The sequence below is a fragment of the Aythya ferina genome (assembly GCF_964211825.1).
Source record: "Aythya ferina genome assembly, chromosome: 1".
In the NCBI taxonomy this organism is placed as follows: domain Eukaryota; kingdom Metazoa; phylum Chordata; class Aves; order Anseriformes; family Anatidae; genus Aythya; species Aythya ferina.
In genome coordinates this window covers 24,992,032-25,014,257 of record NC_140296.1, presented here as the reverse complement: position 1 = coordinate 25,014,257, position 22,226 = coordinate 24,992,032, and the positions used below count along the sequence as shown (strand labels likewise).

At 33.4% G+C, this 22,226-nt stretch overlaps 1 protein-coding gene across 10 annotated transcripts in view; it reads right to left on the bottom strand.

Annotated features, from left to right (window-relative positions):
• The window catches only part of NBEA (neurobeachin), a 522,340-nt gene that overhangs the window by 67,822 nt on the left and 432,292 nt on the right, over nt 1-22,226 (bottom strand). For all 10 annotated transcript variants that reach the window (XM_084537470.1, XM_084537471.1, XM_084537462.1 and 7 more), the window contains 3 exons: nt 19,115-19,227; nt 9,461-9,601; nt 1,064-1,183 (listed from right to left, as the gene is read on the bottom strand). In XM_084537470.1, the coding sequence (XP_084393596.1) occupies nt 1,064-1,183; nt 9,461-9,601; nt 19,115-19,227 (374 nt within the window). The remainder of the gene's footprint in view (nt 1-1,063; nt 1,184-9,460; nt 9,602-19,114; nt 19,228-22,226) is intronic.

Here is a 22,226-nt window from a genome sequence, read left to right as displayed (position 1 = left end):
TTTCTACCATCTATTAAGACAACAGTATAATTTACAATTCATTGTTCTAACTAGAAACTGAACAAGAATAACATGGTTTGTCCACATACACTTCTGAGACTGCTAAAATATTTATGCAAACATCTCTGGATCAAAACTAAATCAACAAACTTACTTCTTCTTTTGTCAAGTTAAATAAAAAATATAATGGTAATATGACCCTGCATTTCATTATGCATTTCCTAGTATGAGTGGCAGTACTGAAATAGAAGAGATATTTTTATTTTATTTATTTTATTTATTTTATTTTATTTTACTACTTTTTTTTAAGGTAATATATAAGTTAGAGAAAGCAATTATGGGTATACTTCAGTTTTTGCCCACCTTATTATGAGAAAATGAGAATCAAAAATGGATAACAAAATTCAAAATATTATAAGATTTTGGTTTCTTTCTGATAAGGTTCCATGTACACAAACAATAGCCCTCTGTATTTAACAATAGGTAAGGAATAACAACAGTAAAATCACCCTGCTCTCCGGCTGTTTCTGTATATCATGTAGAAGTTGTTTTAATCTAATGTGTATTGTTGCATAATACCCCCAGGCACAGTCAAGTAAAAGCTAAAGCTGTACAGAAAAGCCAACATTTTAAATGGGTCTTGTCATTAATGCTTTATTAATTGCCCCAGGCAATGCAAACCCAGAGCTAGGCAAGCTATAACAATATGACACTTTAAGGTCAAATCCAATTCCTGCTGTGTTTTATGGAGTGGGCCAAATATCGAGTTAACAGCAGGAAAGAACAATTTATTGGGCTTTTCTCCATCTCCTGATTATGTGATCTAAATTAGATCAGTTCAGTTGTTTTTCTATAAAAACAAAACACCTTTTGTCCACTCAACTTCAAAGAATCTTTGATTGTTTCTATTAGAACAATAATCTTTGGTAACATCTACTTTTTATTTAAACTAAATCTAGTATACTGAACGTAAAGATATGACATACAAAATATTCTTTGTGTCTACAAGAAACAAAATACCATAAATGAAAATACATATTAGTTCATTTAATGTGTATGTTACCTTCACATCTGAGGTATCTCTTTGGCTGTTTCTCCAAGACCTGGCTACTGAAGAGAAGGTTCGATCTGGGTGGTCAAATTTGCCATCATTTGCATTTAGAAAGAATGTTGTAAAGGGCTCCTGTAGTCAATGAAATGAAGACAGATTAAGAAAACAGCAGAAGGAATCATGACACAGGTTTCTAATGAAATCCAAATGACTTTTTCAGATCAAAATAATTCGTAAAGGAAGAATTAAAGAAAAATATGGCACTTCGTATTTATATCTATGCATGATAATCTGTACTGAATATCTTAGTACATTTATTGGTGCTAACATATTTTGCACACATAGATCCTGAGCTCTAGTAGGAAAGGCTATTTTATATATTCACTCTGCCATAAATTTAATTATCTATCAGTGGTAGACCTATGGATTTAAGTTCTAGTTCATGCTGGTTGCCTACTTCACTGCAACCATTGTGAACACTCTATGTGTTACTTATGTTTTGTTTACCTTTTGTAAGACAGTATGTCAAAATAAAATCTTAAAAAATCCCCTGCTTGGATTTTCCTTTTGTTTTCATTTAATTTAAAAGACCTCAGAAAGTTCAATTTTTCCTCCTGGTGGGCAGAATGGCTGTACTTAACATTTTGAGGCAGTTACAACTTTATCATTATTTAAGGGCAGCCAAATGTCAGCTACGATGTTTTCCCTGCTCAAAATATTCTTCATCTATGTGCCAGGTTTTAAGAAAAGTATACAGAGTATATACAGTGCCTACAGAGGCACTCAGAGCTGAACTATTTAGAATTTTTATTTTTGCTAATTCTATCTGAAACCACACTCCCAATACTTACTAATGGAAGCAGCTATTAAGTTTTGGGTAGGAAGAGCTCAAGTCTTTGACAGTCTGGAGAAGCCATTTTTATGTCACTGCTTTCCCCATAAGGGAAGGGTTTGACAGTGGACCAAATCCTTAATTTGACCTGATTACTGAGATTATTGCCAACAACCTGGTTTTCCAGAACCACACCACTAGCTCTCTGATTCAATTAATATTTGGCAATATGTCCACATGGATGGAAACCATTTCTTCCTTTTCTCCAAAGTACTGTGGTGAGTGTTTGAAAAAGTTTTATTCCTTCCTTTAAATTCATGCCCAAATTTATTTCCGTGTATGTCTGCTTATTTGGAAACTTCATTAATCTTCAAAGCAGTTCCTAATCACCAGATCATAATTCATATTATAGCATTACATAGCTACTATTTGAGTTTTATTACATTTTTTGTTTCTGAAACTTTTGAATATGGCAGGGGATTCTTGAAGAATTTTTGAGGAAATTATGTCACATTATACACATTGTATTTAAATTATCCAGGATTATAGAGGACTAAAGTAGTTCAGTTTCACTAGCATTTAACAGCTAAGAGATACATAAGGAAAGCATGGATGCAAAGGTATTGAAAGAATTCCAAATGAGGAGGAAGATGGAAGGTGAGGGAATTCCGATTTCCAGAGATCATTTTTTTCTCAAATTTTTCATCCTTATGTCTTCCCAACTACTCTTTTCTATCATATGCAACAGTCAACACAAGCTACTTCCTTTCAAAAAGAAATATTCCAAATTTCCCTCTCTAAAGGAGAAGGAATTAGATGTCTCTGTTATTGTTATCACAGTATGTTGGTACTTTAGAAGTAGCTTAAAGCAATTGTTTATATTTGAACAAAGATTTTTTTTTTCAAGGACCAGTATCTTAACTTTCAGAGTACATGCAATCATTTTCATTATAACAATGCCAGTCACTCTATTACTTTCTAATTGATTTCTGATTTTTTTCATATTTATTTTTTTTTCTATTAAAACATTGGGAATTTATTTTTAAAAGATAATTTCAAAACAATAGTCATAAATCTTAGAAATTTATTTTTGATACTACATTAATTCCAACCAGAGAATGCCATTCTGTGCTAATTAATTAATTAAAAATAAATAAATTACATGAAAAACATCACAATATCATTTATTGTTAGAGTACCCTAACTCGCATTGCACAACAGCTTTGTTTGCATTTATTATTATTGAAATGGGGAGTGCACAGCAAATGACAAAGAGGCTTATAAATTGAACAAAATATTAGAAGTTATCAGTAGCTCAACATGGAGAGGAGCATAAAAGTATCACAATGAACAGAAATACTGAAAGAATATAAATTGTTTTATATTATATATATTTATATATGAACAGTTGGAGCTGATCAAATTCAAGAAGAGAAGGCCCCAGGGTGACCTCATTGTGACCTTTCAGTACTTAAAGGGGACTTACAAAAAAAAGATGGAGAGCGACTCTTTTATCAATCAGATAATGAAAGAACAAGGGGGAATGGTTTTAAACTTAAAGAGGAGAGATTTAGATTAGAGATTAGGAGGAAATTCTTCACTCAGAGGGTGGGTGGTGAGGCACAGGAACAAGTTGCCCAGAGAGGTTGTGGATGCCCCATTCCTGGAGGTGACCAGGTTAGATGAGGCCCTGAGCAACTATGGGTTGCACATAGGTAGGGTGGCATCCCTACCTATGGCGGGGTGGTTGGATCTAGATGATCTTTAACGTCCCTTCTAACCTGAGCCATTCTATGATTCTGTGATATTTTACAGTGCTTCCAACAGGGAACTCCATGTAAAATACAAATGAAAAAAGGGTATTATTTAGATTCAGAGATAGCAAACTGAAAAAATATACACAGAGTTATAATTATATCTAATTCACCCTAAAATTCTGCTATTATTATAATCTTAACATTATATTTACATTAAATTCTGTTAACAATAGAATTATTTTCATCTTAATTACATTCGCCTCCCTTCCCCATGACAATTTCTGTGTATATTCACAATAGCAATCTTTGCAAATTATGCCATTTTTTCTAGCTTATTGATACAGAAAAAATGTATAAGTTCTTTATCTGAGCGCAAACAATTCTGTTTCCTACCAGCCCCTGCTTACCACTTTTATTCTTTGTAAAATGTATAAGTTGTTGTGAATGCTATTGTGGTACTGTCTGTGGGTCACTGCTGAGGTTCTGAAATCAGAAGCAGCTGATGGATTAAAAAAAGCAGAAACCAGAAAAATGATGTAATTACAATAAATTATGTAAAAATATTAATCCAAAATTCCATGGCAACATTATTTTAAGTATCTGAGACAAATATACAAAAGCAATAAAATTCATAATCAAGGATTAAACCTTTAATAGTTGAGCACTACAGGGTGCCCTATTATGCTATCCTACTATGACCTGTTGTGCCTATCTTTTTGGATGTTTAATCCTTTGCAGAAATTCACAGCTTTCACTTGCTTTATCTCAGACCTCTCACATAATTTGAAAGTATTTTTTTCTCTAGGAAGTCAAGTGCTTATATCATATAAATATATTTAATATCTCATTCAATAGACTCATTTAAGTAGTGTTATTCTATGATACCGATTACTGTCATTTAATGTAAAGGTTTTGTTGCTATGAAAACTATAAAGCTGCACAATGTTTTCATTATAACCCCATCTCACTCATTCCTCATATTCTGAATAAAATTCACGCCTTCTTCACTGCCAACGAGAAGAGAAATTCGTGGGATACTTGATTACAATGAATACAAGCTTGAGCTGTGGGAACGAGTAATTTTTCCATTCAACAGCACTTCTCTTCCTCCATCTACCCTCTCACAACACATAGTCCCATTGGAATCACTTATGGTGGGAGGAGGGGAGAGGAAAGGAAGGGATGTGTCATTCTGAGACATCTTATGTTAAACAAAAATGCCTTTTCAACCCTTTGTCAGAGTAAAAAAAAAGAGGTTATTTGTTTTTTTTTTCAGAGTAATGTACACTTTTTATCTGATATATCTATGACTGTCCTGCTCAGGCTTACAGAATAGATTCATGTTTACTACAATCTATTTAAAAGAGGACCTAAAATCCTCCCCACCTTTGCTTAGGGCTTAATCATACATGTCTCACAACAAATCCAGGACCTCTTCTAACTTATACAGGTACTTAGTCATTCTAACAGAAACCAGAAGTCCTCTACAAACTTCCTGATCACCCCATCCAAAAAGATGTAACTAATTCATACAAACACAGTTTCTTCAATAGCAACCACCCAATTGCACCATAACTCTAGCCTATTTCACTTCAAAAAACTTCAAAACAATACCAATACTCAATTCCCATGTGACTCAAGACAGAATTCCTTTTTCTGTCTACTTTTCTGTTTTGTTCTGTCTGCTTTTCAGGTAGAAAGCTACAAGGGTATATGGCATTCTGTTGTAAAATTCTTTGTTTTAACTATTCTGCCTTCTTGCAACTTAAATACTCACTGGTCCAGATGGAAAATAAATGGAAAAAAAAAAAAAAAAAAAAAAAACACCAACAAAAAACACTCTCAAATCAGGTGGTAAGGTAACTTAACCATGAATATGGTTATGAATAGTTCGATATAATAAGATATATATATATAAAAGAAATATACATAGAAATAATAGAACTTCATTTGTACAAAATATAACAGTACCTACAGAACAGAGCATCCCTTTCCAGATTACTTTTCATTCTGTTTGCTGGAGAAAACCTGTGGATGATGTTGGCTCAGATTTCCCAATGAATAAGTAGAACCTTTTGGTTTATTTGACTCAGCTTCTTGGATTTATATCTAAACGTGTTATGTGCAAAAGACTTTGATTTCAGTAACACCTCAAAGGATGGGAAAGCAATATTCTATAAATCAATGTTCTGTGTTAGTTTTTATCACCTTTATTAACCTGACGGAACAATGCCGTAGACAGTAGACTTTCACATTCAATATCTCTTTCTGTAAAGTAGGCATCTAGCTAATAATCTACTAATCAATTTAGAAGGAACGCTAACCACTCTTTAGAAGCAGTTGATTTTAGATACAAACCTATTGTTTGGAGATCATTTGGGATTCATTTGTAATACTAGCATCAAATATTTCTAGGCAGTGACTCAGTTTTTATGAAGCTAGCTAGAGGGTTGTTTCATGACTTTTCAAAATTCTGTAATGATGTAGTGTTCTTAAATGCACAAACCGTTAGTTCAAATCAACACGTACAGGTTAATGATAAATTATAATTTTTGTTCACATATGAATGTGCGCATATGTACAGAAGAAGAGTGCATGCATAGTCTTGCTTCAGGAGAATTTCAGGCTCAGCTGTAAAACCCTCAAGAGGGATTGTAACCAATCTGGAAAGGCCCAGTGGGGCTGAGACATTTACGGTCCTAAAACTGCCTTCATTTTTCTCTTAGAGCTGTTGCAGAAGAGAATAGAGCACATCTAGACTGGTACAAATGGGTCACAGAAAATACAAACAGAAGCTTTGCAGATGCAATAGCATCTCAGTATCTCATAACTACTTCAGTTAAGGATTACAGCCTATTCTATCATATATAATGAAAAGTGGAAGAAGAACACATTAGTAACAAATTGATTATGTTTGCTGTAATTATAAGTAGTCTCAACATATTATGAGCTGAGCCAATGGGATATTTTTGAAAATGTAATGAAATAGGTCAATTCTAAAGATGGACATTTTATGGACAATCTTAGTACACAAACTAATTCAATTTTCAGTGAAAATTCTACTTGACGTGAAAAACAGATTAATGACAAATGGCAGGCAGAGATTGATGATATCAGAATAATAACACAGAACAGAACTGACGCTAAGGTATAAAGTGCCTTTTATAAAAGTAGGCTGGTATATTAGATAAAGGAAAGAAACAGAGGGACATATACAGAGGGACAGTAGGTCCCAGATTATCACAGAATCGACTCAGAAATATGATATGTTTTGAAGCAATGTTTTGAAAAGAACTGACAGGAACCAGATTACATCTGTCAAAGGCAAAAAAGCAAGATTCAAATATTTTATTTTTTAAATTTTGTGGCAACTCTCTCTATATTCAGATACTTCTATATTCATATACTTCAGAGAGGCTGAAACTACCTTTCTTACTGCTACAATTACCTCTTCCAATATAAAGGTCTAAGCATATAGTTTCTCCCCCTTAGATCTCCATTACTCTATACTTCTTTGTTCTACTTCTGTCTAGACTCATTCTCAGTGTATTTTTTTTTTTAATGTATAGCTTTTTTGTTTGTTTTCTTTCATTTTCTTTCATTTTCTCTCTTTCTCTCTATCTTTCATTTTCTTTCTCTCTTTCTTTCCTTTTATTCCTTGGGTTACTCAGTCTTCTCCCAACATTTTACTTCCCACTCTTGTCTTTCACTCTCATTTTGTTGTCCCTTTCTGGCAAAAGCTCTCTTGTAACACATTTCTTCCCACAAATCTTTTCCAACATCCTAAAATACTGAAAGTAATTTTCTGTCTGGATCTCTGCATCTCTCATTGGCACCTTCCTTTTCCTGGACTAGATTATAATTTATTTAATAATAATAATAATAATAATAAAGTCTTATATGGTCATCTTCACTAACTCATAGCAAAACATGACTGAAAAAATGTCATGAGCAAGAAATCCTTCTTAAACTTCCAGAAATCTGACTTAGCTTTATCTATCAACTTCACTTGCATAACCTTCTCCCTTAGGGTTTTTTTTATCTTCTATTTTGTAGCCAAAAATCTTCTATAAGGATCATGATGATTTCATAATCTCCATATCTATGATCTTTCACTGTCTCCTTAGAGACTTATTTTCAAATCTTTATTTTGTTTTTCCGCATGCAGTCCTCTCCAGTCTTCTCAAGCATTTCCTTTACACCTTTTTATGAGCTTCAAAGTTTTCCCACCCTTTCACTTCTGTTGTCTCCTCCCAGTAGGGATTGCTTTTCTTTGATGGTCACTTGTATTTAATTAAACCTCAAATATCTATCTAGATGTGCTCTTGTGTATTTTATGTATGCTCCTTAGATGTTTTCACCTTCTTGGCACTATCCCACTTCCCTGGAAAGCACTATTTTTGCTTTTGTTTTCTGCTTTATGCTCTCACAATATACTGTTTGCTCCAACAAACATAATTTGTCAGATCTATACTGCGAGGGCATCAAGGCAGAGACCTTATTCTCTCACTCCTTTAGTGCAGGAAAGAAAGACAGTTAGAACACCTACAGTACTACATAAACAACAGCAGTAAAAATGACACAGCATTAGCCTAATACAGGAAATGAATACTCCTTGGTGTGCTATAAGTTCAGCCAGCAAGCAGACTTTTAGACCTAAGAATTTGGTGGTTAGCAAGAGGGGATCTTTTGTTGAATACCAGCCAAAATTAATAGATAAACATGCAAATAAAACCACTATTTTTAATACACTTTAAGGGAACAAAGAAGCACATGTGAACCATAAAATGTACTCACAGTACATGAATAATTTAGCAGTCTTTAAAAGGAGTACAGTGATCACCCTGTATAGGAGTGTAATCAACATTTAGTTTCCCACGGGTTTAAGAACTATATCCTGAACTCATAGACACATGAATTCTTCCTTTCCCTTCTTACCAGGACATGTCTAGGGAAGCTGAGATGAGTGATAATGCAGATCTCTAGTTTTATGCAGCTCTGTTTTGGTTGGTTGTGTGTGAAAGGTGCTTACAATGCACCTTATATGACAGATTTTTATTGACAGAGTGGAGTTCAAGTTCAGTAATTACACAGTGACTCAATTCTTCTTGAATTCAGGGTTCTTTATGAAACCTTAAGTCTCTCATCAACACTCCCTTTTCTGTAATTCATTGTGTTAACACATCAAACAAATCCAGATTCATTCTATCTTTTTTCCTCCTTCTCTAGGACTAATTCTGAGAGTAGGATTTAAGCACGAGATTTCTGTAACTGAAACAGCAGTTTGAAATTAGAATCTATATTTTTACAGTTCTGAAAATTTTAAGCTATTAATTCATTATGAATCATAGTTCATTTGCATAAAATATTACAGCATACAATTTTAATATAAAGCTGTTACTATAATTTCCCTCTCAACCTGACACAATTTAATGTGTTTTTTATGAAAGATTTTTCCTTAATCTTGTCTCTAGCTGAAAATAATAAATTAATATATGAATAATATCAATTTTGCATATTGTCTAGAGATTTTTTAGATGGATTTAATTTTGGATGGATTCCTTCATCACATGGTTTACATGTCCTTACACCACCACAATTAAATATATTTCAGACTGTGTAGGTAAGAAGGACTTCCTGATCACTGCAAATGAGTATACACAGTATACACAGAGAATTTGTGAGATCTTTAAGTTAATGAAGAACACAGAGATTTTGATAGGAAGGTACTTTCATTAATAAAATCAAAATAGTGGTAAATGACGGAAGAGATGCTGTAGGTAAAGATGCTAATGAAAAGCAGGATCTAGAAATACTTACAATACGAACAAGCCAAGCCAATGTAGAAGTAGATGTAGAATAGTGGGTGTTGTAATGGTAAGGTGGAGTCTGATCATCTTCCCATGTCTCATAACGTTCTGCATAGAAGACCGCTCTCTTTGGATTCAAAGCACCAATAGGCTGCAAAGGGATGAGAGGTCAAATATCAGCTGAAGGGCTGCATGCCATAGGTTAATTCTAAATTAAGATTCACTAAATATGAGATTCTGCAACCAAACTCGTTCCATGTTGGAGTAATCCTTTCAGACTGCTGTAACTTTAGAATTTTATTTCAAAAGCTTTTTGTACTAAAAGTCTTATGACTTCCCTTATTTTAATTGACAAATATAAGTGATCCACATCTGCAAACTTTCAAGACCTTCTTAAAGTATGAGTAGTTTCCCAATTAATTCAGTAACATTGTTCTGAAAATAAACGTCTAAAACTGCATTTAAAATGCATTGAGGCCAAACTAATATTTCTGTTGCTGTCATTCACTGTAATCACACAGCTAATGAAAACTGACTTTTGCTCACACAGGATACTTTGTAATGCACAGTTCATGATGAAAAGATTTCACGCGGAACTGCTGATGGTGTCTGGTGATCCTAAGCAGAAATACTTAAAAACTATGCATAACCCTGAAAGACTGGATCTACTTTCTGACTGAACAAAACCAGGTTTTACTAAGAGAAACAAACAAGCTTTTTCTAAAAACAATACCATTTGGAAATTATTCACAAATTCTAAGACCATTTGAAGAATACTTAAGAGGAAATCTATATAAATAAGAAATATGAAAAATAAGAAAAATGAAAAGAAATAAAGTTAGACATTAATAGTAACTGTTGGTTTTGAAATGTGTACTTAGGTGATTATGCTTTTCTATGATTTTTTAACTCACTTTATCTCATTTTTTTTTTATAATCTATTTGTTACTGTGTGATACAAAACGCATTGGAATATGGAAAATAAAATATGAAGTAAACAAAATGATGAAAGATATACATGCAAAGTGATCTTAAAACTGTTTTGCCGGATGAGATAGTAGTAGTGTGTTTCTCTATTACTTATCTACAAAGAATCTTTAGAGTTTAGTTTTTGTAGCAAAATCAACCAAACACAAAAAGGAGAATACATTTCCAGACCAAAGAATTTACTACAATTTTAAATGATTACTTGATTTGAATTTCTCAAAAATTCAGAGTAAGATTTTTTTTTTATTTTTTTTTTTTACTATAAATTAATATTATTAATGGAATTACAACTTGAAAATAAACATACACTCAAGATCTTTGACCCCTTTCCAAACACTGACAGGTAATCTTGCATTTCATTCCAGAGTACAATTTTTCTACTGAGTAGAAATCCAAGAAATTAAATACCAAAATAAGGTTAAATCTGTGTGTTTCACTGCACTATGTATGTAACTGAACACTTCCAAAGCTACAGATATTTTATTCCTTCCATGCTGTTACATTTTTTGAGATGTCTGTTAAAAAGGCTGACATAGAACTTGTTGTTTTCCAATTTCCGATATTATAGCTTGTTTTTACGTAGCAGTGTTTGATGAAGTGTTACATTTATAAACACTATGATTTCATTATTTTTCACATGAAACACTCTGGATGCTTAATACTTTGCTGTGTTGTGGAGATGTTAATAGCTTTCGCATACGTGTAAAATGTATGAGTAATCCCTATGGATCAGTGTTATCTGATGTAGATTGCACTGCAAGACCTCACAAAACATTCTTGAAAGGGAAGTAGGAGCCATTCCCTAACACTTTCCAGGCTTGTTTCCCAACTACTGGAAAAAAAAAAGAATAAAATAAATATTTGCATTTTTGTTAGTTTCATTACACATCCTGTCACTTTGAGGAAACATGTAGGCATTATTACAGCATGTAAGTTGCCAATACATAAAAATCATTGCTCAACTACTTTCTTGAAAGAGTAACTTAGCAAAAGACATTATTCTCCTATTCCACTGACAAACTGTGCAGATACATCTGCACTTCACTAAATTATGCCAGGGTTCTGTGTTGCTCTGTGGACTGTATGGGACCTGCCAATACCACCCTCATCAAGACAGTCTGTATCCATGTCTCTAACAGAACAAATTCCAGTCCCCAGCTGAACATTTCCAAAGCTAAGGCAGTAATTCACACTATAGTGTGTTTACAGGAAATGTTCACCCCCTCTGAGAAGGATATACAAATTGGCAACTGAGTCAGTGAGATAGTACTTTGTAATGGAAAAACACCCTGAGAATATATCTTCCCTCTACTGTGAAGGTGCATCTTACCCCATGCTACAGTGAATTCTGAGGCTATGAGATACAGAGGAATGATCTGTCATAATGTTATTGTACATATGTGCTTGAAAGCAGAGTAAAGAATGATATGGTGATTACAGCAAGATTGAAAATCAAAAATGCAGGCATTTCAGTATATATTTGAAGCCAATCAGATGCCTTTCATCAAATAAGTTACATGGTTTTGTTCTTCACTGTAAAATTACAATGGTGAGAATGGTTGTGAAATATAACTAATCCTCAATATCAGTTACAAGACGTTTTGTATACCAGCAAAATACTGTTTTTAATGGTGATTTAACCCATAGGTTTAAACAACATTATTAAATGTGCATATATCGATGGATAGCTGTATTCAAGGAAAAGGTACTTTCTTTCAAAAGCTTGACAATTATTTCCTAAAGTCATAAAATAGTTATAATGAAATGGTTATGTAAAGACACCATCATATTTTCAAGGTTCTTCAGAGAGAAGTGTTATTTCAATTTAGAAGATAAAAGATATGTCATACATTGCCAATTTTATATAAAAGATGCATGCACAAGTAGCCAAAATAATCTACTTTTGGAAGACATATGTTCATTTTATTAAATGATAAACCTAAACAGCTGTATTCTGAAGATTACCTTCATCCTCATCAAAATTCTTTTCAGAGTCAGAATACTTTTTTTTCTTTCAATTATTTTAGGATTCATTTGAAGGAAAATGATGAAATGCACAAAATATCTGCTATTTACATGAAACATCATGTGAGTCATCTGTCTTCTTGCATAGTGTGAAAATTTTCATGTGAAAAGTTTTAGGGATAATATTTTCTGGGAATTATCATTCCCTGGCCCAGAGAGAAAAGAATGAAAGAACAAAAGAATGAACAAACGAACGAAAGAAAGAAGGAAAGAAAGAAGCAGGGAAGGTGGATCCTGTCTCCAGCTACAAAGTCCCACCTTGACTTCTCTGTAGAGATACTTGGTTGGATGAAGTAGTGATCTGGATAGTAACCTGGGATTCAAGAGATACAGCTTCATTTCTGACATTCCACAAATATTTCCAGTGTTCCTGGGTAAACTGCTTAGGTATGACTACAGTTTGTAATACAAAGGTGTGCTAAAAGTCCCTGAGCTCGCTCTAGAATGGTTGGCATAGAAGCTTATGCACAGGTGACAAATGTCAGTAGTGCAGCTGTAGTACTGCCTAGGGAGCAGAGCTGGGAGTTGCACCGTGCTCATGCAACTTTCCAGCTTCTAGTTCAGAATTACACCAGTTCTCTTTGGCCTGCTGCAAATAAATACACGAAACATCTGATCTTCCTCTTCTCCTTTTCTTGCAGGTGTAGATTTCCTCTATAAGGCACTTAACACATTAATAGAATCAACTTAATCTCTCCTGGTGTATGAAATCATACACATTGAAAAAGCTAACTGAAAATGCTTAGGTAACTTATTTTCTTTTGTTGCATAATTAAAAATCTTGCTGATTAACCTCAATTTGTGTGCACCAAATGAACAGACATTTACTGCAAGAGGAAAAGTAAATAAATAAAATATCAAGTATGGGGTAAATGCAAAGAAGTCTGCCACTAGTTTCCTTAGTGGTTTTTCTTTTTCCCTAACATCCATGTAGCAAAATATTTTTGCCCAAAGCAACTGGTAACAGTTCATTCTTCAGCAAAAGACTAACTAACAAACTAAAAAACTAACCCATTTTTACTCTGATAAATCACGTGTGATGCTAGATTATAAATTCTACAATAAAGGTAGTCTCTCACATTTTCTTTTTGTATGGATGAGACATTTCTGATTTTACTTTTTTTAAAAGGGTGTGGGGAGTTTTGGTCACTTTTCCATAGATGTATAGTGCCATTCTCAGCCCAGAAAGTCAACTAATACAGTTTTAACCTGATACTATAGTTATAAAATACAGATAAATTCTAGATATGGAACTATACATGCATCTTCATGTAATGGATGCAAATACTTTTATTTAAATTTCATTAAGGTCTCTTGCTGTGCAAACTAGATAAAATCTCTTGCACAAAAAATACAAAGGCAAAGGTGAATCCATGTATTGTTTCTCAGTCCTGTACCTTAACCATAAGACTAATATGGAAATTGAATTTGAGTCAAACAAATTGTTTTGACCCTTAAATAAAAAGTTATTTCTATAAAATTTTATAAAAAGCTTTTGCCAAATACATCATTTGCTTTTTTATTTAAAACAAAACAAAGCAAAAGTGTTTAAGGACTCTTACCAAATAATATAACTTTTCATAACAAGCTTTCATAATATATTCTTTGCTCCAATCATGCAAAACATCTCCCTCTATGACAATTTCTATTCAGCCACTTTACGTCTGGTGTACTAAAAGCTGCTGTTTGAGTTTATTTTATGCTTCTTTTTCCATTTAAAAATAAAGTAAGTATTTACTTTAACATTAAAAACACACTGCTATTCATGTCACTCTTTTTTATCTGGCTAATCTCTTCAGACATCTGGCCTTTGAACCAGTGTATTGTCAATACATCTAGTGTTTATATCCAGTGGACATGTTATGCTAGCTCATGTAATATTTACTGTTTTGCCAGCTATCTTCATAGAACTACATTTTCTCATGAGAGCAGAACTGAATGCAGCATCCTATTTATCTGGCCACTGAAATATGTTGCTTATCTTGACTCTAATTCAGGCAGCAGCTACCTTATCTGTTTATCTCTTTTTCTAATGCACTGCACAAAATTGTAGCTGGATACAAAAGGAATCTTGAGCATGCATTTATTTGTCTTTGGCTGAACACAGACAGCTTTTCTTGACTACTTGCTTTTTTTAAAAAACAAAAACAACAACAGCAAACAGCAACCTTTAAGTAGGGCATCTCAGCATGGTACTTTAAAATGTAAGTTAAATTCTAAATTTATCCACATTTTTAAACAGCTTTTCTTTGGCATATCAACCTCAAAATTATTAATTGGCATGAGGGTTCTGGTAGATTCAAAGTATGAGTTTCACTCAGTAAATAAACTTTTTATTTAATAAAATAATATGCTTAATTGTGTGGCTTGCTTAAACTAAATGAGAAACAAACTAATTTTCCTTCTGATAGTAGAGTTGCATGCGATAAAGAGAGAAGTTTCAGTTGCAGTTTTCATTTTTCCAGTGAGAGTGGTTCTTGATACTCATAAACTCCATTCCATGGTATATGCATTTTTGGAAGTATTAAGTGTGGTTTGCCTTGAAATATTCACACCTCGATGCATTCATTTGCATTATTACATTTAGAAGCCTTCGGGCTTTATCACTTCCTTTTCTTGAAATGGCACAGTAATAAGGAAAAGTGGTTATGCTTATCACCACACGTCAGTCAAACACCTTCTATATTAACAAAATATAATTTTTTCCACTCAATGAATGGGTGTGTGATGTCTCATACACATGTCAATATTAGTATTATTTTGCCTGGTGAAGAAATAATTTTATTTAATCAGATGTATGACTAGAAGTGAATGAGGAAAACGTCCCATTTACACTTTAATGAGCAGGAACAATGCAGCATGTCAAACCCATGCATTCACTATAATTTAGGAGTAAAAGTCATACAATTTTGCACAAACTATAACACATCTTAAGTGCTTTGCCTGAAAGCAATACCCCCAAAACCTCTGGGTACAGGAGGGACTGCATACACATTTTGTGTACTAATGTTTACTACCATAGGCATTTTTCCAAAGGAAATTTCAATAAAGAAGAAAATAAGCAGATCACTTGGTGGTTTGATAGTGAAAAGATAATCTATGTATCTATGACAGCCTCTTTCATTAGCTTTTCATCCTGTCAAACAATAAATATAACCTTTAACCTTGTATAAGGAATGAATAAAACTTGAGCCTACACTGTCTAACCAAATAAAAGGTCCAATATATCCTACAGCTACATCATCTTCAAAGCCTGGTCCAATATATCCTACAGCTACATCACCTTCAAATCCCATGTGCCCTGTTTTTAAATCTCAAATTATATGTAAAAAGGAAAACAAAACAAAACACTTGAAACACTTGGAAATTTCCAAACACTTCAAAGAAAAAGGTGTGTAAGTATTTTTAGACTAATATTTTTAGACTAATATTTTTAGACTAATTGTTTGGAGAGAACAAGAAACATTTGGATGCAAAGGTATCACCATAATGAGTGCTAAATAAAACTAGAATAAAATGGAATACTTGGAGAGGACAAGTTACATGTTCAAGACTGCTTTGCAGAAATGTAAATATTTAAGTATGAGTTAAATGCAAAAGGCATATGTTTTACTGTCACTGACATTGTCAACAAACTAAACACATCTAATTTCATTTCCACAAAACATATGAATTACATTTATAAAGTATATTAACTTAGCAGCTGTGAAAATGCATAGGTGATGTATAATATTTTATACAGAAAGCCTAGGAATCAAAGATTAAAAAATTTCAAAAGAAGTGTAGTCAGTTATCATAAATGACACCGAAGCTTTGTGGGAACTTTGTGTGATAATACACGGATGATTTCAAAAGAAGATAGATATAGTACTTATATTTATAACTGTAAAAGATGTTTTAAACCAACAAAACAACATATGATAGGTGGCATCACTTTTAATTTCAATTTCACTGTTTCTGTGGACTTTTACAACCCATATAGTTGTAAAAAATACCGTTAGAATTCTAAATGTCTTCAAAAGGTCGTTTGAGGCATATTGATTGCTAAATATTAAGGACAGAGGCTTTTTGAAACCCAAGAAGGGCAAACTTACAGGACGACAGAAGGTCAGGAACTGACAAAGGAGATTTTATCTATCAGCAGCTTAGCTTGAGGTTCTGAGTTGCCATCAAATCTGCAGAAATGCATTCCAGGGTAAACTATGACAGAAGAAAGTAGCTCCTCATGGAAAAGATACTGTGTGCACCTGACCCAGAGGTCTGACTGAAGCCTGGTGGTACACCTAGCTTCAATAACGTGAATAATAAATCACCAGTTATTAAGCAGTAGGCTGCTCAGAATTCACCTCCCAAACAAGGAAAGAAGGGGCTTAATTACAGGTTCTGGACAAGAATGAAAATGGAAACAGAATTGCCAAGGAAATATTTCAGGTAAGGTCTGATTTTGAAGATTGTAACCTACTAATAATGCATAAACTGAAACAGGATATAAGTAACGCATAACAGCCGAAGTGCACAGAAGTATGGTATTTCATACTAACTGGCCACTGCATTTTACAGAAAATCATTAATCTAAATTTCCTTTTAAAACCATTGTGAAATGAAACCTAAGGAGCTGCTATCAGACCTTATTGTAATAAACACTTGAAAAATTTGACAACTACACCCCTTTTATCTTGAAGGATCCCCAAAAACTTCACAGATTGCACATGTGCTTTCTCACACATACATGGAATAAATGCAGCCCAGATCTTGGCTGAAAGGGGAGACTATTCTGTTTAACTACTTCTGTGTAGTTTTTTTTCAGAGTAGCCAAAACCTAGCTTTTCCAGAGGAAACCACTGGTAATTTTCTAATAAGAGGATATAGTTATCAAATTGGGTAAGAAAAAGTCCTTGGGCAAAATACTGCTGTGCATGGATTCTTGAAGAAACAAATAACCAAGGGCTTGATTTTACATTTGTTTTCAAAGGAGAGCACTTCTAGGATTGTGGTGATACTTAATAAACCGTACAAGCACTAATTCCATAATGAGTCTTTACTGACTCGTGAGGAAAACCTATCTACTCAGCTATCACACTACTTCCTGTTGCAATTATATACTTTAATAGGCTGCCATAAAAATTTGGATTCAACCAAAACTAAGTAGCTAATGAAAGACTCATGAGACACAGTCTAATCTTGTAGCACTTCACCACACACGCTGCTATTCATGCTAGAAAGAAGTGAATTTGAGATATTTTGAAAAGTGTAAGGGTCTCAATGAAAGCTTTATCCATAAACAATTTAAAAAGCTTATTATAATGTTCACTAGTGAACAAGCCAGTGCAAGTCTATTACTGATCTTTATTTAACCCACATTAGTGGATTTTCTTTTATTGTTTCTGGTACAGTTTATGGTGATGTTATATAAGTAAGAAACACATTTGTGAAGCAAACATATAATACTGTGAAAGGTCAGTAGTTCTGCACAATACAAGTAGTGTCTCTACCAATTTTTCTACAATTGAGGCCTATAGTTAATGTAGTTTGATTTCTGTTTCTTTAAAAAAATCTTTATTTACCTAAGAAAAAAAAGGGGGGGGGGGGGGAACTTAGGTGTCTATCTGCTATTATTCAATCAAGTACTATTCAAATTATTTTGGAAGTCTCACAAAAGCAGGCTTCCAGGAACAGTTACAGGTACAGGGTCAATAGGTACTGCATGTAGAGGTCTTGCAAGTACAGCCATTCCAACAGGGATTCAAGACACTGAGATGCCGAGGGTGGGCTCTCTCTGCCCAAGATGTTAATTTGCAGGAAAAGGAGGAAAGAAAAGCATACGTAAAAGCAGAAGCACCAGGAACCCTCATCCCTAACAGCAGCAGGTAAACCAGGGGCTCCAGCATAGGCCTTGAGAGTCATTTTATTCTCTCCAGCCTCATTCATAAAGCCAACAAGTGACAGCCTTATGGAGTTTTGAGCTTCACTCAAAATGCATGAGCATTTTGAAAAGGAAGACTCTTCCCACAACTCAGATTCAAACCATTTCTTGTCTTTCTTCCAGATGACCAAAACTAGAACCCCCTAGATGCTTCTGCCACCCTTGGCTAGGACACATTTTTTCTTCAATATATTGGCACAAAGATCTGGGTAGACTACAGTCTGGTGATATTAGAGAAACAAAAAACAGGAAATGTATTATTATTATAAAAAACTAACTGTCCAAGTTTGATTGGAGGACCACATAATAATAGGAACCAGATACTCCATATTCTAAAATAAAAAAATACTTCTTTACTTAACAATTGTTAAACCAACAAGCACTGCTACTGCAGTCTAGGCCTTGCAAAAGAAGTGAAAAATTAGCCTGAATTTTTAATTTCTAAAGGATCAGCTTTCATGAAGTAAGGGAGACAGTAAGATCAAGTGGTCTCATTATGAAAGGGAAGCCAAAAGGCACCGAACAGTTGCAAGTTTGGAACTAGTTCTGTCAGCATCATATAAATACGTAATGTAGAGATTTGTTATAAAATTATTATAAAATAGAAGTCTAATTCATACTTTTCTGACTTTAAGATAAAGATTTACTTATTAACCAGACTGTAAGTTATAAAGCAAAAATTCTTGCTAAAAAGGCTGGCTATGTGTCTGTAACAGTATTGAACAATACCTTTGAAAGATCCCTGAAGTTGCCTGGAAGGGTCAGGTCTAACTCTTCAGATTCATAGTTTGTTAACACCCATGGAAATACAGGGTATTGGTTCAAATCATTGTACGTTCGTCCTATTAAGAAAGAAAATGTTTTAAGAATTAGGAAATAGTGTCAATTTCTCCGGCTGAAAAGCAATCTAGGAGTTACATTTATTGTATTACATGCTCCTAATTCATCCCACTAGACAGAATCAGATATAAATATTCCAGAGCTTAGCAGTTGTTTAGGTGCACTTATTTTGAAACGGAAGTCAACACAGAAATCAGTGTACTATCAGCACAGTGTATTTCAAAATCGATATAAAACACCTTATGCCATTAAGCACTTTCCTTTTTATTTCCATGGAGCTGTTTTCTAGCACAAATGCTGAAATCTAAAACTCCAATATAACTCCAATGAGTGTTATTTTTCTATAAGCTATATGCAATGTGATTGGCTGCAAATGACAGTCCAACAGCAAGGGTGTCTATTTGAGGTTTGAAAATGGAGATCTGACCTGAAGCATATTAATCCATTATTCCCCACAACACTTCTCCACTGAAGAAAGGGTGAGATCTCAGAATTAGAGGTGGAAGAAGACATGCTTACTGTAACAGTATTTCCTAGCCACTTTGAAAATTAAAAAACATTGTACCACTCATAAAAGATGACTGCCCCAGCCTACTCTCTAGAAATGTAATGAAAGAAACATTGCTATGATCCCAGCAGTAGTTCAAATATGCAAAAGCCATCTTTAGATACTGTTTCAAAAGAACAATTTGAGACTGAAGTGAACTGAAAATTATGAGTTCATCACCAGGAAAAGTGAGTTTTGGAAAGGCTGTTACTTTGGTGTCAACTGGTATTTAGTGGTGTCTAACATTTCAGTGATAAGACAAATGAAGTTGCTTATATGGAACAGAATATGGAACAGAAGCATCCACCATATTGATTTACTGGCAACCACACAATATGCAACATGAGTCTTAAAAAACAAAATCACATAATAAATATATGTGTGTGTATTTATATAATATAATTAGCAGACTGAAATAACCCAGGTTAACAATTCCCAGTCCTGCAGCAGATTTACGGCCCTGTCTTGCTAACTGCTTCCTTCCAGATTCTGGACAGATTCCTGGGGTACAAAACCTGGCACAGAAAAACACAGGCTTCCTTGTTCTGAGCAGCATTTGCAATTCTCCACAAAAATCAGCTCCGCTTTAATGAAATATGAAACTTTCACTGCTCTACAAGCACCTTATTTTTCAATGGAAGTTGATGAACAAGAAGTATGTTTTTATTTTGTGTATAGTCTCACTGAAAAAGGGAAAGGTGCACATTGTTATTATTATGTGCTTTTTGTTTGTTTGTTTTTTAACTTTTGGAACCCTGCAACTTTGTTAAATATATATATATGTATAAACAGCACTGTGTACACCATACAAATAAACATGGATAGGAACAAAGGCAATTCTTTAATCTTAACAGTGAATGAATGCAAAACCATTCTTGGACTCAATGAGTAGTTATCAGACAATTAGATCAAGAAATAAAGCAAAATTTATCAGCATGAGAGAGGAAAAGTACTCTCTGGCAGAATATTAATGATTTTGTTTAAATTTTGGTGGACTCCTAAATCTTTAAGGAAGGTAAGTCTGTCACGTTTTATGTCTCTCATATCAGAATATTGTTTGCTGCTTTAGCAAGGGATTAACTACATATGATTTCTAAATTTTCTTCAGGTTGTCAAATTTAATGTTTTTTAAAATGTGACCTTAATACAAGTATTCCTTTATATAATAAATGACTTTCTCACCATCACAATCATCAACTAATAGTTTGTAAAAATCTCCACAACAGAAAATATACCAAAAAAGATAGAAGTGAAATTTCAGAGGCAGAAATTTTCCTTTTGATTTCTCCCAAACTCTTCTGTTCCTGTTCTATAAATGAGATTAATGTATTCTTCTCCTCTTCTAAAATTTCATCCAAAAAGAAGAAAGAAATAACTTACATAATATTTTAGAAGTCAGAAAATAATTTTAACTACTGCAAAAATTTCTTTCTAATATATCTCAGTGACACGTTTACCTCATATATTTGTATTATTGTTATACGTTTGCTGTTTATGTAGACTGCAGGCCAAAGTAACTTTGAGATTCAGGAAAAGAATGACTGAGGTGAGCAGAGTCTAATACAAAATCTAAGCAAATGTTATGATTCTTCAGAATCAAAATATTTTATGGAAAGGGTACCTAAAAATATATTTAGAAAACACTTTGTGAAACATTTGTAAAAGTAAGAACATCCTTCTTCAAAATTCTCAAAAGGAAATTTAGATTTATCCAAAATTACTTTTAATTTCAAAACTGAGACTTTACATATTCAGATTTTATTTCATTTCAATATTTATTTCATTATTTTGTTTTCAATTTCAGTATTCTATCAATGAGATTTTGACTTTTTGTTCCAATTCCACATGTGAAAATCACAAATACGTAAACAGCACAAGAAAAAAAGCAATCCCAAGCCTAGCTGCTGTACGTGAGTTCTTTGCTGTGTGCTTTTGAAAGTTTACTTATATTATGGACAATTGAAAAAATTATCGTGTGGAATTAGCTCTGTGTTATCAGTAACACTTCTTTTTTTTTTTTTTTTTTTTTTTTTTTTAACTCCACAATGAGAAATAATTTGAAGCAGATGATCTCACAGTTTAGACAGAATAAGCTACATACTATGGAGCCCTTGTGATTATGTATTTGATAAATATAACCATAGTCTTATGCCTAAATAAACAAAATATTTACTACTGTCCTACTTCAATATTTATAAAACATATTTTCTTATGAAGAGATTAACTATTAATAATAACCATTAAGTTGTTTAGTAAAAATTTCATTATTTATTTTTCTTAATTAAACATTTTTCTTTTTAATATCAACAAATAAAAATGACTCAGAAAGATGAACACTAGTTTAAATTGTAAAAGGAGAGCAAACACTCATGATGAAATTGGACCACACATCTATGCTTATCTGAGCAGAAGACAGTGATCTAGGGCTGTAATGGGATTACAAATCCCTAATTC